We start from the raw sequence: 17,145 nt of genomic DNA, 5'->3' as shown, positions 1-17,145 counted from the left end.
AATTGTCCAAGTTGAGGGTTAATAATGATTTCCTTAACCCCACAAATAACAGGTCTCCTTATGAATTTATACCTAACAGCCAACGACAAAATGTGGCAACAGCCCTGTCATCACTGGAATGGGATACAATTCTGTATGATGACAATCCTGAATTATGTACCAGTAAATTTCTTAAATCTCTGAAGGATGTTATCTCAACCCATTCAAGCAGAGGAAGATATAAATGTAAAAAAAGGTGCCATTTGCCTTGGCTGAACAAAGAATGTAAAAATCTAATGTCAGCTAGAGACCTGATATTAAAGCAATTTTTAAAATCAGGTTTAACAACAGACCGTCAAAGGTTTACCCATATACGAAATAAGGTAACACGCAGTCTGAGACAGGCCAAAGCTAATTTTTTCATTAAAATAATAGAGAATGCAAACGGCAATGGAAAATTAGTATGGCAAAATCTAAACAAACTGCTTGGTCGACATCTAAATAAAAACAATAAGGAAATGGAGCTTCAAATTAATGATTCAATAATTAAAGATCCAGTTTCCATAGCCACCAATTTTAACAGTTTCTTTATAAAGTCTGTGAAAGAGATTACGCAGCATTTTGATCCATCTCTGTGTTCCGACAATATCTCTGATCCACATCAGCCTGTATTTAAAATCATTGAAATCTCAGACTATGAAGTTACAAAAATTATTGATGGCATGAAAATGTCAAAAGCTCTTGATGCATTTGGCCTTAATACACATTTTTTTAAAGAGTATAAGGATTATTTAATACGTCCAATAACCCATCTTCTTAATATGTCCTTTAACCACTCTATAGTCCCTGCAGATTGGAAAGTGGCTGCAGTGATACCAATACTTAAATCAGGTGCTACAACAGACATGTCTAATTATAGACCTATTAGCATACTTCCCGTTATATCAAAAATAGCAGAGAAGTGGGTAGTCAGACAGATGACTGCTCATCTGGAAAATGTCCAACCTTCACTACATCCATTACAGTTCGGTTTTCGGACCCATCACTCCACCGATAGTGCCCTGTGTGTGTTAACAGAAAACATAAAAGGTCTGCTTGACAAGAGTCCTTGTGTCGGGGCTGTCTTCTTAGATTTGAAGAAAGCCTTTGACTCTGTTAACCATCAGATTTTAATTTCCAGGTTGACTCAATTTAACATCTCTGATCAAGCACTTTTATGGTTTAAATCCTATCTGTCCCACAGGAAACAGTACGTGGTAGTAGATGGTGTCAAATCTCCTTGTTTAGAATCTGGAGTTGGTGTCCCGCAGGGGTCTGTTCTTGGGCCGGTTCTGTTCTCTCTTTTCATCAATAACCTACCAAACTCATGTCCAAACGTCTTCTCGCAGATGTATGCGGATGACGCAGTAATTTACACTCAAGCAAAAACCATTCAACAAGCAGCTGCTGATCTCACAGCTGCACTATCTTATGTGCAGGACTGGCTCAGGAATTCATGCCTCATGTTGAACACCAGAAAAACTGTGTGCATGTACTTCTCAAAACGTCACGTCGAAGTAAGCAGATCAAATGTCTTCCTGAACGGAGAGGAACTTCGCCTGGTTTCAGAATTCAAATATCTTGGGGTAGTCCTTGATTCAACACTTTGTTTCAAAAGTCATGTAAAAAAAGTCGTAAAGGTGGTCAAATTTAATCTTCAAAATTTTAGGCACATTAGAAATAATCTAACTATGGGTGCTGCTAAAACATATTTTTATTCGATGATTATTTCTCATTTTGATTACTGTTTGACTACCTGGTCTCTTGCTTGCCCCACAACACTTAAAACCATAGAAAGTCTGTATAAAAAGGCATTAAAAACATTAGATAAAAAACCGCTATCCCACCACCATTGTCAAGTGCTAAAAAAACATTAGATTTTCAAAATATGATTAATTTGAAAATGGCCTGTCTGATATATAAGGTTCTTCACTCCCTCGCTCCGCCACCTCTGAAGGAATTTTTTAAATCCAAAGAAAATTCTCTGCGGTCCACACGAGCCTCTTCTAGAGGAGACTTGATTATACCTCACAGGCGTACCACCTTCGGTCAGACGGTCCTGTCTGTCCGAGGTGGGAACCTGTGGAATAGTCTTCCTCTAACATTAAGAGAATGTAATACATATAGCTCGTTTAAAGTCCACTTGAAAAAATGGCTATGGGCAAATCAAAGCTGCACACATTAGTATGTATCTTATATCCTTTTTAAAAAAAATATTTTTATGTTTTATGTTTTTTATGTTTTTATGTTGTGATGTGTATATGGATGAGTGTTTGTGAAGTTGAAGGTAGTCTTGTGTGAATATTGTATATAGGATTTAGCAAGTTTACGAATTGACTGTAGATGTAAATTTTATTCTGTACTGTTTTTGTTAGTTGTGTGATCCTAGCCCGTGGGACTACGGATGGAAATTAGCCCTTGGCTAAAATCCGGCATTTTTACATGCATGTACTCCATGTTATGTTCATTAAATTGCACTGTCCCAATCAAATAAATAATAATAATAAAAAAAAAAAAAACGTTGCTAGCACTATTCTCTATTGTTTTAGCAGGAAGGCAAGTGATCAGGCATGTTAATATGCTTATTACTCAAATATACTGTGATAAAGATATGTCTGTAGCTTCATGCCAGTTTATTACAAATACAAAAACACATTGTTTCACAACTGGCTTCACTACTTGGCTTTACTACAACTCTCTAAAATCATTTGCTGGTCATATACTGTAGTAGGTATAGTAGGGTAGTCGAGGCACATATTTTAATCTAAATATAATATCATATATTATTTGAATCTGAATGTGCAATTGTATGCTATTTTTGAGTCTCATATTTGTTAATGATATGAAGTAATTGTGTTGGCTCCTTTTTTGGACCTTTGTTATTGGCTCAAACTCTCTTTTTATACTGTGCATCGCAATGTCTACACTCTAAAATGTATTTTTAGTTTTTTTTTCTTCTACCCAAACGCAGGGTTAAGCTTGTTGGATAGTTTTTTTTGTTTGTTTGTTTTTTGCAAATTGTTTCCAGGGTTGGGTCATTTTTTGTGTTACCCAGCTGTTGGGTTAGTGGCTGGGTCAATGTCACAGACCTTTTAAACAATACACCCCTCCCCCACTCATCCCAGTGGTGGCGTTACAACCCAGCCTTTGAGTAACTTTGTCAGATGGGAGCAGTTCTCAGTGCTGACAAATTGGTGCATTTCAGTGAAAGAAAGGTTTTTATACATTATATTGCAGTGTTGCCAATAAGTCCACGGTTTTTCTGCTACTTGGGATACTTTTACTCTGTTGCCGCAGATAGTTTTTGTAGTCTGTGGGACTATACGATTTTTACCGGAGGACGCTAACCTAACTAACATTATTTGACCTCAAGGTAAAACAATAATGATAATAATAATAATAATAATAATAATAATAATAATAATAATAGTACAAATATGACACAACTGCTTTAATGTTGTGGTTTTGTTCACATGCAGCATTAATATTTACTACTTTTGTTTTAACTTAAATTTCAATGTACTTCTTTGCAGCAAATGGTTTACCAGCATTTTTAAACTATCTTATTCACAGGAGCAATACCTGTATGCATGAAAACATTTATCTTTTCACAGAGAGTAAACCAACCTTTACCTGTACTTCACATTCAATAAGAGTCAAAAGAGTCTAAATTAAATTATAGCCCAGAAATAACCTATTTTCACACTTCCAGTCAGTCATTCTAGCAAAATAAACCCCAGCACTGTGATTTTACTTGTATGATACTACATACTACTGGCTACTTACATACTACGTTTTTGCAATAATGACCGGTTGACTGTTAATTATAACACTTATTACACAGCTGCAGAATGCAGTGATTGACCAATCACATTGAAGTATTACAGGGAGAGATGTAATAAAATTGTATAATGTAGTTCTGTAACAGAGGAATATGTATGTCATGTCTGAGCAAATATTTCAGCTGTGAGTTTGGAGCCAGCTCTAATTCAATCAGTTAAACCTTTGAAGATGTGTTAAAGCATTTTCTGCTGTTTTTGACTGTGTCTGGATGATGCTGCTGTTGGTGTAATTTGACACTGTGAAGAAAATATAAAATTGGATTTGATTTTAAATGGATCTGAGTGCACGCATGCTCACCCTTTCTTGACAATAACCACGATGGCTCCCAGCAGGAGGATGAGAACAACCAACCCCCCAGCACAGGCTCCCAGAATCAGCCCCATGTCCTCGGTATGCTGGGACACCTCCAGAGCATGCTTATGGTCCTTGCAGGCAACTGAGAGTGAAGACAAAAAGTTAATGAATGATTGTGAGATAAAAGCAAATGACATCAGATCAATTTGCTGAATATCAGTAATACTGTAAATCGACATAAATAAGAATCTACTCAAACACTATTTTAACATAACAACACTGCTAATTTGGGTAAAATGTCAAATATTTCATTTAATTTATATATTCAATAATATGTGTAAATAAAATTAACATCATCAATATATAAAAGTAAAGTATGAGAGCGATAAGAAAGATATGTTTTAATAGAATCTCCAATGCAAATATCAGTGGCATATTTGGGAAGTTAAACCATTTTAGTAGATCAGTTTTTTTGTGTCATCACACAAGTCCCCCGTGGCATTTTTTCTTCATAAATTGTTTTAGTAAAAATATAAGTGAATATATATTAATATTTATTACTATGTGTTTATTGTGTTTTGTTATTATTTAACTACATTTCTACATATCTACTGTGTATTTACATTTTGTTCTTATATTTTCCACAAATATATTCAGCAGCTGTTTTCAACATTAATAAGGATTTCTTTTTTTTTTCTTTTTTTCCCCCTGAACTCCAAATCAGCAAATTACAATGATTTCGGAAGGATCATGTGACACTAAATACTGAAGTAATGGTTGATCATGTAAACGAAGCTTTTGTGAGCATATGATACTTCTTTCAAAAACAAAAATAAAATCGTACTGACAAAAAAATTTAGTGCATATCTGTAACAGTAGTCTATATCTGCTATTACTGCTATAACTGCTATAACTATTTATTCCTCAAAAAATAAATATCACTATTTTAAGTCATTTCAGAGCAAATACATAAATATACAAATATAAATTTGAATATCTTCAAAACTACAAAAAAAATATTAGGATATAATTTGCCCAGTCGAATACCTAATACTACAGCACACCACATTATCTCAACCAGCAGATGTGCATTATAAGATTAGAACAGTAGCCAGGTAATGCTGGCACACTACTGCATGTTAATCTGCTAAAGGTATCGCATGGGTTGGAGGGAGATGAAGAGACCGTTTATCTGCATCAAGCAGCACATGAACAAGCCACAGGGGAAGAAGCTCAACCGGGGATGTCCTTGGAGCAAGAGCAGAGGGTCTTGGGCAAATTAGGGTCAGGTCAGAGATGCAGTTGTGCTGTTTAAGGTTAGGTTCTGAGAGGTCCAGCTCCTAAAGCTAAGAATGTTGGTCCTACGTTAGAACTTTTAAAACCCAGTTTTTGCAGCCAATTTCATGACTGAATGTCTCCTTTCACAAATATTATGCCATATGGGCTTCCTGTTCCTTGAAAATAACACTGATTTAGCCAAAACTTACATAATTTCAGCTCTAAAATGACATGGGAGCAGTATAGAACATGCAGTGCCGCTGTATAGTTTCTTAAAAAGCACCACATTTTTGAACGTTTGCCCAGTCTTGAAATTGGACGTCTCGTCCCAAACAGTTTTGGCAAAAACAACAGTGTTTGGTTTTTTTATTCAACCCGGAACAAAACTACCTGCACATCAGAAAGGATCTTTCAGCATTTCAGCGAATACAGCATTTGACCACTTTAGTGTCCAGTGATGACAGCTGCGCCTACTGGTCACCAACTTGAGAAAGAATGTCACAAACTAAAACAAAACATTTTTAACGTGTTCCTCAGATTTTATGGGTCTCTGTGTCTCCATTTTCTCTACTTATAAATGCAGTCAATTTCCAAACAGCTCCAGAGAACAGCATGAAATCTCTCTCTCGATTAATTTAAGCCCCTGCGGTGCCTGCAAAAGCAGAAATTGCCATTTGAAAAATCACAGGGATGGAAGTGCATCATTATACCATCTGCGGTACGGACATTAATTACAATATCATTGACTAAATAAATACCTAAATAACAGAATATGACATACAAAACAAAGAGTCTAAAAAGACATTCTGCTGATGGGCTATAGTATAATAGTATAGTATATCCAGTAATGGCAACACATTCTTTTTTGCCATGTACTTCGATTCTTCAGTATCTTCATAAAGATAAACTCACAAACTAATTAACAATATAATGAAGTAATTTGAACTTTCATAAAATAGACACTCGCTCAACTGCTAACAGTACAGAACATCAGCATTGAATAAAAGCTTGAGTCTTATTTTTACTTCACTGTATTTTGACATTCTACTGTACATTATTGTACATTACTGCTATTTTTGTTGTTTCCTCGCAGAGAAGAGCAGTAAAAGGTCAGAGACATCTCTGTTCCAAAGCCTAGAAAACATTTATGCATCATATGCACGCTTTGGATGTATTTTCAAAATGAGGTTGTCTTCTAAGCTTTCTCATTAGCCAGATTGAACGCAGCATAGCATTAATCCTTTACACATAAGGCAATTTCAGAATGCATTCAAAAATTGCAAAAAATTGTAATGTGCTGGGAAATGCTCTTATAAATACTGTTATATTGATTATAACACTTATGTGAGGTGTATGACCACTCTGCTTCATGGCCTTGGTGTGCATTATTTTACAATAATTCAATGGCCCATCATCAATTATTCTGCTTATACCATGATTATCAAACCTTAAGACATCAAGATGTTTGTCAGGATTTTGACCTTAGAATTTTCTTGTGTGTAGAACTGATTTCTTTCATATTTCATTCCAGCGTCCATTGCTGAAATGTCATTTTAGAGCTAAGAGTAATGGTAATGGTGTTTAGAGTAATAGTGACTTGAGCAATTGATTTGCGGCTATTTGAGAGACAGGGAGAGAAATGAAGTGTGTGAATTACCTAAGGCTCTCAACAGTGTTTGGCAGCAGCGTCTTTACTAATAGCAAAGAAGTTAGTTTAACTGCTTTAAAAACAGCGATGTTACCATCTTGCTACAGAGAAATGTAATGTAGCTTTGTAGTTGCAAAGCTATTTTATCGATAAAGATGCAGGGAAGCAGTGACAACAGGTTTCTGTGCACAAGCATGTTTCCATGTGTGTGAGTGTGCTAATGATATCACACTATTCTCTGTACAAAAAAAAAACAAAAAAAAAAAGGTGTCTGAAAGTTGCGGCTGTTTTTTTTTTTTTTCTGTTAGTATTGTGGTAATTAATTATTCACTTTCAACAAAGCTCTCTTTTTGTTGTTGTTGATCATTAGACCATATGCTGCCTCAGAAGTCTGTCCGAAAAGTATACTTTTGAACACAAATACTCCCTGTGAAGTCATTGGCTTATAGGACAGTGAGACAAGAAGTCAGCTGCCTGAACTGAATCCTACTAGTCACAAAATCTTCTATAAAACAACATTTTTGTTGTTGCCACAAAGAACTCCAAATACTGCTCACTTTAAAACGTATTTTTTTAAACGTCAAATAGATTAAATATCAGCAAAAATAGGCTGTCAATGAAAGAAGTTATTTCCTCACAAAAGAATACTGAAGCCTTTCCTCCATTGACATTCATAAAAAAAATACCTCTTGTTTCTCTGCCAGTATAAAGCTGCACTACGCTATTTTTTGCTAACCTTGGAAATTCAGTTTAAAGGGGCTTTGTGCTACTGAACTACTTTGTGTGTCATGTGTCCTAAAAAATAATTACACACATTTGAACGTTCATCAACCAATGTATTCAACAGCCCCAAGATACAATCAGTGATAAAAAGTATTTCTAGAAAAATGTTTTAAAATGATCTATTGACAACAATACAGCCTTAGCCATGTATTCAGGTGCTTCACATTATTATGTGTTACTGTTAATGTGACCTTTCCCAATTACTGCCTATACAGGCAGCAGTACACCATGAACTTATAAAAATGCATACTTTGAATGCAATGTAAGCTTAAGACAAAAAAAATAAAAAATAAAAATAAATGATAATATACTTTTCATTGTGAACTGTATCCATAACCAACCTCGCAATGCATCATGAGATTACCTTATCAGTGCATTGTACATGAAATGTTTTCTTACGCCAGGTTCACACATACTCTGTTTGCAGTGCATATGTGGTGCGTTATTTTTTGATATATTAACAGATCAGAGCCTGCACACTACACATGGATGTGGTCCGGCAATGCATTCCAGGAGTGGTGCGCCTACAGAAGTGCAGTGATCGTTTCCGTTCCGTGTCTATTTTTGCTGTGCTGCACTCGCTGAATCAAAGTGACAGCGCATTGTTCGCATAAATATAAACATAGATTGACAAGTAAATGTATTTCATCATAAAAACATACAATTTAAACTTGACTGTTTCATAGTCAACACATGGCTTTTTCCACATGGTAAAGCAAGGAAAGCTACACCTTACCTCACATTTAGATAAACAAGGTGACATAATGGATGGCACTCATCTCTTCGTGGAGATGGAAAAACAAAGTTCACATTTCAGTCGGTCACGTTCAACGTTACGTTATGTTACCTTCAGGGAATGAGGGTTACATGCGTTACTAAGATGCTCCCTTTCAGTCGGTCACGTTCAAAGTAACGTCTCCGTTTCCTCTTTCAGGGAATGAGGGTTACATACATAACCGAGACGTTTTTTATGACCTGCAGAATCATAGTTGTTACATTTTCAGCAACAACTAGTTTAAAAAAAAAAAAAAAAAAGAATAAATGTTGTTGTTTGTCGTATACAGCCGCGAATCAGTCAAATTGTGAAAGCACAATGAGCCTGTCCTGCATCTCCACCGTACAGGCTACGTACTGAACTGTATAGTATGCACTGCAAACTGAGTATGTGTGAACCTGGTGTTAGACTTAGCCAAAATGAAATATTTTAGAATGTTGATGCCTACATTTTGTAAGTCCATCTATGATGGACTGATTACCTCAGGTAATACTAATCCCGTGCGAAAAGACCCGCTGTAAATATGTACATGAATATTCCGTCATTTCCTAATTAAAAGTAGTTTTCCGTGTTTTTTCAAGTATGGAGGCGCTTGAAGAAGCATTCAGTTGTGTTCTAGACGCTGGGACGAGTCTATGGCAAAACTCAAGTGTTTTCCACATACCATTCAGATCAGAAAGAAGATCGAAAGAACTTGTTAGAGGCACAAAATATATTTTAGCGTTAGGTAAGTGCCTATTACATTGTTGTATGTAATACTTATGCCTCTGAAGCAAGCTAGTGAATACACCTACCAGTTAGTAGTATCTGTGGAATTAAGAGCTTTTAGAATGTTATAAATCCTATAGAAATTAAACAACTGAACAACAGCCATAATCATCTTCTTTCTTTTCTTTTTTTTTAACACTCCTACTACCACCCCAACAAAAGAAGTACACATCTATATAGTGGAGTAAAAAGTACGATATTTGCTAGTGTGCTCCAAAAGAATTACAAAATTTGCATTTAGAAGACCAAACCCAACATTGAAAATTAAAATCAGGTTGATGTAAGAATCCAACGTAAGCTTGACGTTAATCTCCAACGTTGGATATATATTGTATTGTGGTTGAAAATAAAAATCGACTTTCATTTCCAACCAAAATCCAACGTCAATCTGATGTCGGGTTCTAACGTCAATCAGACGTTGGGTTATGACGTCAATCCGACGTCGGTTTCTGACGTCAACTCAAGTAAATGTACTTTGTTACTGTCCACCTCTGTTTGAATCACAATTATGGGTGGATTGTGCCCAACTATCACCACTTGTGTTTTGAGAGACTGCCATATTAAGGTAAAGGTAACAAATATGCTTTCATCGCATGACAAAGTGTGAGTGAGTCCGCAATAGGGACATTTAGTTGGCATTGATGTATATGCACAGTCATTGAGACATGCCCTTAAGCGTGTAAACAATGCAGATAAAGAATGAATTACCTTTACGAGCGATCCGAATGCAGTTGATCCTGGTCTCCTGAGGGTAAAAACAGAGAGTTGATGCGTTATCAGGGCTATCTGAGGGTGAGAGGATAGTGTATGTGTGTGTGTGTGTGTGTGTGTGTGTGTGTGTTTTATGTGAATATCTGACTAGAAATCCCACAGGCAGACAGGAATAAATTTGAATGCCTAAATTGATGACATTTACTAGCAAATGAATGAGAACATATGTTGGACATGAAGGCTCAGTCCAATGAGCACAAAGTCAGCATCTCCGTCCTCTGCCTGTTTGTATCCATGGTTGGGTCATTCTATAATTAGGGGTACATCTCATGTCCATGGACTCTATTATCATTTTTTTTTTTTAAATCATGAACTTTTCACTTCAATCAATGATCACTTTTATATCAGGGGACATTTCTAATTCATTTAATACAAAAATCCAACAGATACCCATCTTTTATCTTGAAAAAATGGCATATTCTATACTGGAAGTTGCTGTTTTTGTGCTGTCCGATTTGGTAAATGTGAGGTTTTGCTCTTCAGATTAGCTCTAGAATGCATGTTTCTGTATATATTTCTTATAAATATTTGTCCAAAATAATCATTAACTTGTGAGAAAGGTGTTTAAAAAAATATTTTGCTCATGCATCTACATTTAATCATTCATTTTGTGTATGTCCGAGAAATCAGTGTCAACTGTGTTACTCGCTATAAAACCCCCTATAAATCAGCAATGGTTTGTTCCAAAGTCACATTTTCCAACATCACTGTGATGCAATTCCTTTTTTGGAGGGAAATGTGAAGACAGTGTGTTAAGTCATAACTTCTCCTCTTCAATATATTATCTATATTATTGTCTGCGCATAGAGTAGATTAATTGACCGTCAACTGTGTTATCAACATGTTCTGGTGAACTTACGTCACATGTTATATTTATAAATGTGTAGAGAAAGAATATAAAAACATAAGTTAATCAAGGTCAACTACTAACTAGTCCAAGGCCAGCAGTTTGCACAAGGCCCCAAAATGGCCGAAATATCAACTGTGTTACCTGTCAACTGTGTTACCCATCAACTGTGTTATCCATCAACTGTAACACAGTTGACAAGGATTAACACATTTGACAATGTTGGCAATTCAGTTTCAATTTATGCTCACACTACATTATATGGAAATTACATTTACATTACACAAAATTACAAATTTTTCTAAAACCATGCCTAAAACTATGGTTTGCATTACAATGGATAAACTTAACTGATCTCATCACGGCCACACTTTCTATGAACTCAGTATCCATAACATTATACACATTATATATTCACATTTGTCAAGGGTTATAAAGCATTCAGAATTCCTCATGATTGACTTAAACCTATATATTATTATAGATTTGACATATGTCTATTTCTGCTTAGTCATGACTGATCAGTCCTTACAACCCGAAGTGTCATAATGCATTATAAAACTTAATTTACCTTGATGATAATATAAAATATTCATTAATCTTTTTTTTAACTGAACTCTTTGCTTAATTGCTTGTTACTTACATTTGTTGAATAAAAAGAAAGTTATCATCTTAAAGAAAGTTTTCTCTTTTCCTTCTAATGTGTCCTGTCAACGGTGTTACTCCTGTCAACTGTGTTATGTGTGGTTTTTATGTCATAAATCTTTTAAATGTGAACTAAACCGTCAGAAAAATAGATTGGGATATCTCTGGAGATGGAAATCTTTGGTAAACCTTCAAACAAATGTGTTATCAAGCATGTGGTACTTCATTCATGTTTCATTTGACACAGCATTTGTCCGTAACACAGTTGACAAAATAATGAATCAAATGTAAATTTTAATTAACATATTTAAAAAATCATTAGAGCTTAAGCTTGCCAAATAACTAATTTAGCACATTAAGGGCATATATTATTTAACCAACTAGTTTATTGATCAAAAAAGAATACTTATTTTCTGACTTTTTGCCTGACATGAAATGTACCCCTAAATATAGAATGACCCGGTTACTGATTTGCTAAGAGTTTCAGTTCAGGTGTGTCTTGTGAATTAGTCTCATTAGTTCATCTGTTTGCTGTCTATTTAAGCCTTGTGTTTCTTTTAGTTCTTTGTCAGTTCTACGTTGTGTTAAGTTGGTTGTTCTGTTCCTGAGATTCTGTTTTATGAAGATTTGAGTTTGTTTTTTTGAAAAAAGCTGCTGCACTTAGATCCTGTTTCATCTCTGCCGCAACCACAGGAGGAATGTACATCACAAGAACAGACTATATACTTGGGTACATAGTAGAGATAATCTTATTTCTATGGCAAGACTGGATGGCTTTATGTGTTTAATTTTCAAACAAATCTTGCTAGATAATGTACAATAAGTACATTCATATAAACATCACAATAATTCCAGTCTGTTTTTCTGATCACTATTAAATTATTTGTAATATTTGTATTAATTCTGTTAATTTAAGGAGTGCTTATTGGCATTTTTAATACATTACTTTTAAATGATAAAAAGTTTGAGGTTTTTTTTTATTTGTTTTGGGAAAATTTCAAGGAACAAAAACAGTTTTATACTTCCATGATTGTGGCAAGGTCCATATTAAACAATGTGTCAAGAATATGCTCTTAATGTTACTAAGGAAGTGGCCCAGTCAATGAAGATAGTAGAACTTTGAGTACAACAGCTTCTACAGGTGATTGTGATTATTTTGAAAACAGTAAATTGAAAAAATAATTGCTTGCAGACTTGGATGTAAAAAGCACAAGCGGTGTTACACAAATAGATGCACCATCTTTTTTTTTTTCAATTTAAAAAGCAAAAATGGTCAAAGTCGTGTCATTTACTCATTATGCTCTGACACAGGAAAATCGCTTACTGAGCCTAGTGAAATACATAAACATGCTATTATTTTCTACTCAAATTTACACAAATGTGAATTGTCTCAAAGAGAAAATAAAGACTCTACTTTTTTAATGATTTTCAAAGATTGATGATGAGTCTAAAACTATGCTTTAACAATCTCTGTCACAAAATGAATTATCCACAGCTATGATGAGTATGGAAAATGGAAAGACTCCTGGTATTCATGGGATTTCTGTTGATTTTTATGAGATTTTATGGCCAGTGATTGGGGAATATTTATTTTTGGTTCTTAATGATGATTTAAACAAAAGACTGTTACTGCTAAGCTGTAGAAGAGCTGTTATCACTCTGTTGAAAAAGAAGGGGAATCTTCAAAACATAAGTAACTGGAGACCAATATCTCTTTTAAGCAAATTATTAAATATTATCAAAGGCTCTAGCAACAACGTTAAGCAAAGTTTTGAGTCAAGTAATACATTCTGATAAATTATTGTATACACAATAGGTCAATCTTCGACAATATATCATTGGTCAGAGATGTTCTAGAGGTTGCAAGGCTATCAGGTGTTAAATGTGGTCTGATTTCGTTAGACCAGGAAAAGGCCTTTGACCGTGTAGAATATGCATATTTGAGAGATGTTTTAGAAGCTTTTGTTTTTAGTCAGAGTTTTAGAAATATGATTGAGTCCATGTATCATAATATTGAGTGCATACTCAGTCAATGGTGGTTTGAGTGCTCCTTTTGAAGTTCAGAGGGGAGTTAGGCAAGGATTGCTATGTCAGGAATGTTATACTCCCTGGCCATTTAACCTCTACTTCATAAATTATAACCTTTCTGCTTATGCTGATGATGTAATTGTTTTATATCTGGTGCTGATTATGTTAAAAAATTGGAGATTATTGTTAACCGTTTTAAAAAGAAAAAAAGTGAAGCCCTTTTAATGGATGATTGGAAATAGAGGACCTCCCAACATAGCTGGAGGTTTAATCTGGAAGAAAGGTGGATTCAAATACATTTTTTTTTAGCCAATGATGATTTTGTTCCAAAGAATTGGGATAGTATTTTAGAAAAAAATCAAAGGACCTTTACAAAAATGGAAATGGCTACTTCCCCAACTGTCTTATATAGGTCGCAGGCTTATAATCAATAACCTGGTGTGGTCTTCTCTATGGCATAAACTGTGTTGATCTGCCTGTTGGACTTTTACCAAAGCTTCAAGGAGAGATGGTTAACTTTTTCTGGAACAATTTGCACTTGACACCTCACAGTGTTCTTTTTCTGCCAAGAGTTGAAGGAGGTCAAGGCTTGTTTAATCTTATCAGCAGAGGAGCAACTTATCGGTTACAGTTCATTCAGCGGTTACTGATGGGACCTCAAAGTCTAGTGTGGAAGCCATTGGCTCAAACCATTCTACGTGAGGTGAATGGAATGGGACTTCATGCTGCACTTTTCTTGACGGATTATTCTTTTCTGGATTTGACTGGACTGCCCTCTTTTTATAAAAGTCTTTTTAAAGTGTGGATACTTTTGAAACATCAGTGGCCAGAGTCAGCTACATCTCTTTTTTTGGTTGCTTGAGAAACCTGTGGTTTTGGAGAGTTACCTTGATGTGTCAGGAGATGACATGCCAAGGCTAAAATACTTACTTGTGTCAAAGAAATTACTACAATTGAAAGATATTGTTGACTATAGCCCTATTCGGACGGGACTAGTTTAACATGGAGAGGTGGGGTAAAGTAATAATTACCAGAGCTTCTCAGTGACTTTTGTCCCGTCCGAACGTGCCATCTCAGTAATCATTACGGACTATGTCAGTAAAGATTACGGCAACTTTTACCTTCAGTAAAAAGGTCTGGAAAAAATACCTCAGGTAATACTAATCCCGTGCGAACAGACTCGCTGTAAATATGTACGTGAATATTCCGTCATTTCCTAATTAAAAGTATTTTTTCGCATTTTTTCAAGTATGGAGGAGCCTGAAGCAGCATTCAGTTGTGTTCTAGACGCTGGGAAGAGTCTGTAGCAAAACTCAAGTGTTTTCCACATAACATTCAGATCAGAAAGAAGATCAAAATCACTTGTTAGAGGCACGAAACATCTTTTAGCGTTAGGTAAGTGCCTATTACCAACACAATCCAATCTGAAGTTAATTAATACATCGTTCGACTGGACATAACTGTTTCATAAATATAGGTTATGTGTTTGCGCACGTGTTATCAGGAAGCAACGTAATACGCACATGACGACAGAAGTGTGACGGCGATGCGCAAATCGAGTTACCACTCCCACTTCTGCTAGTTTTACTGAGATATCTTATACCGTGCGAATTGGCCATTAATATTACAGACGTCCTGTGGTAAAATTACATTACTCCATCTACCCTTGTAAAGTTAATCCCATCCGAATAGGGCTAAAGCAGGACCTGGACTAAAAAATGCAGAAAATATTGCTGCACATCTGGTGATAAGATCAGTGAGATTTGCTAGAGGTTTTAAAGAAAGACTCTACTTGAGAGTTTACAGTATGGGTGTTATTTCCCCTGATGCAAATTACTTTTTCCCAGACATCAGAAATATACCTGATCTTGAAAAATCCACTTAAAATAGTCCATTGTTGTGTTTAAATAAAAATGAAAATATTGATTGTTGTACAGTTAAAGGAAAGTTTATAGAAAGTATAGAAATGCATTGATTAATTATCTTCATAATTAATAAACATGCGTTAACAGACAGAGCTGACAAAGTGCGGAGAAACAAATTAGGAGTGGTAGAGGAAATTAAACCAGAGTGAAAAGTACTATACAAATCACCATTGAATAAAAGGGCAGGAGAATTTTGTATGGTGCAATAGCTGGTAAAGTTTTTTTTTTTTTTTTTTTTTTGACGGAAATTAATCCCACTATAAATGATAATTGTCGTTTCTGTTCCGAGAGAGAAACAATATTCCATTGCTTTATGAATTGTGACAGACTTTCTCAACTCTTTAATCTCTTAGACTTTTTATTTTCTTTATTAGGGATAATTTCTTTTTTTTATTTTTATTTTTTATACATTTTTTATACTGGGTGTTAAGTGTAGTAATGTACAGAAATACAGATGTCAATTAATGAACTTTATTGTTGGTCAAGCCAAACTGGCAATTTATATTTCCTGAAGAAATAAAATACAACAGAGAAATGTACAGCATATTGTATCAGTTTTTAAGAATATGTTCAAATCAAGAATTATTACTAACTGATGAATGCAATCAATGTTTTTAAGACTGAATGGTATTGTGAAGTCAATATGTGTTCTGTACTTAATGAGTTTTTTTTAATTTTTTTTATTTTTTTTATGAAGGTAGTTTAAATTATGCAGTGTGTTGTTTTTTTTCAGGGGGAAATAATTGTTTAATAACATTTGCAAAGCTCAAAAAAATCTCTCTCTCTCTCTCTCTCTCTCTCTCTCTCTCTCTCTCTCTCTCTCTCTCTCTCTCTCTCTCTCTCTCTCTCTCTCTCTCTCTCTCTCTCTCTCTCTCTCACACACACACACACACACACACACACACATAGAGGGATAGAGCTATAGAGGCATATTATCAAATTAGGATTTACAGGTACAAATTGCAGCTTTATGTGCCAATTATGCAAATGCATCTACCTAGATTGGAGTCAAGACCTTTCTCACCTAAACTGCCGGTAAATTGCCTTTTAAATTAAAAATCAGCTTCGAGTTGCTTTCTCCTCTCTTTCACCGGGGCAGATGTGACATATTTACCACCACATTTTAACGTCATTAAAACATGTGTTCCACAGTCCTCGGTTGAGGTTGTGAGGCAGCACTGAAGGGCAGTGTTAAAATGAATCACTGTCAGATGATATATGGTATAATATGCAGGTCACACTTAATGCTGCTTTACAAGTGGCTTTTACAATATGGTACAATATTTGTGGGTGTGACAGACGTGACTGACTCTTATGGGTCTGGGATGATTTAACAGCCACTAAATTAATAATTCACTGAAGAAAATGTCAGGAGATTTTTAGTGCAATTTTTTATTTTTATTTTGCTGGTGCAATGCTAGGCAGTGGGTCGTTCAGGACGTTGATATGGGGTTGCTATGGCATTCCGGGTGGTTTTGAGTGAGCTACTATCGGGTTTTGGGTGGTTTTCTTGTTTTGAATT

General features: G+C 35.2%; 1 protein-coding gene across 4 annotated transcripts in view; it reads right to left on the bottom strand.

Annotated features, from left to right (window-relative positions):
• The window catches only part of ptprua (protein tyrosine phosphatase receptor type Ua), a 582,203-nt gene that overhangs the window by 86,861 nt on the left and 478,197 nt on the right, over positions 1-17,145 (bottom strand). For all 4 annotated transcript variants that reach the window (XM_079878073.1, XM_079878074.1, XM_079878075.1 and 1 more), the window contains exons 13-14: positions 10,116-10,152; positions 4,159-4,297 (exon numbers count right to left, since the gene is read on the bottom strand). In XM_079878073.1, coding sequence (XP_079734199.1) covers positions 4,159-4,297; positions 10,116-10,152 — 176 coding nt within the window. The remainder of the gene's footprint in view (positions 1-4,158; positions 4,298-10,115; positions 10,153-17,145) is intronic.

This window comes from Squalius cephalus, assembly GCF_949319135.1.
Source record: "Squalius cephalus genome assembly, chromosome: 8".
Taxonomy (NCBI): Eukaryota; Metazoa; Chordata; class Actinopteri; order Cypriniformes; family Leuciscidae; genus Squalius; species Squalius cephalus.
Note: the sequence above shows the minus strand (reverse complement) of the source record. Positions and strands in the feature narration are given on the sequence as shown.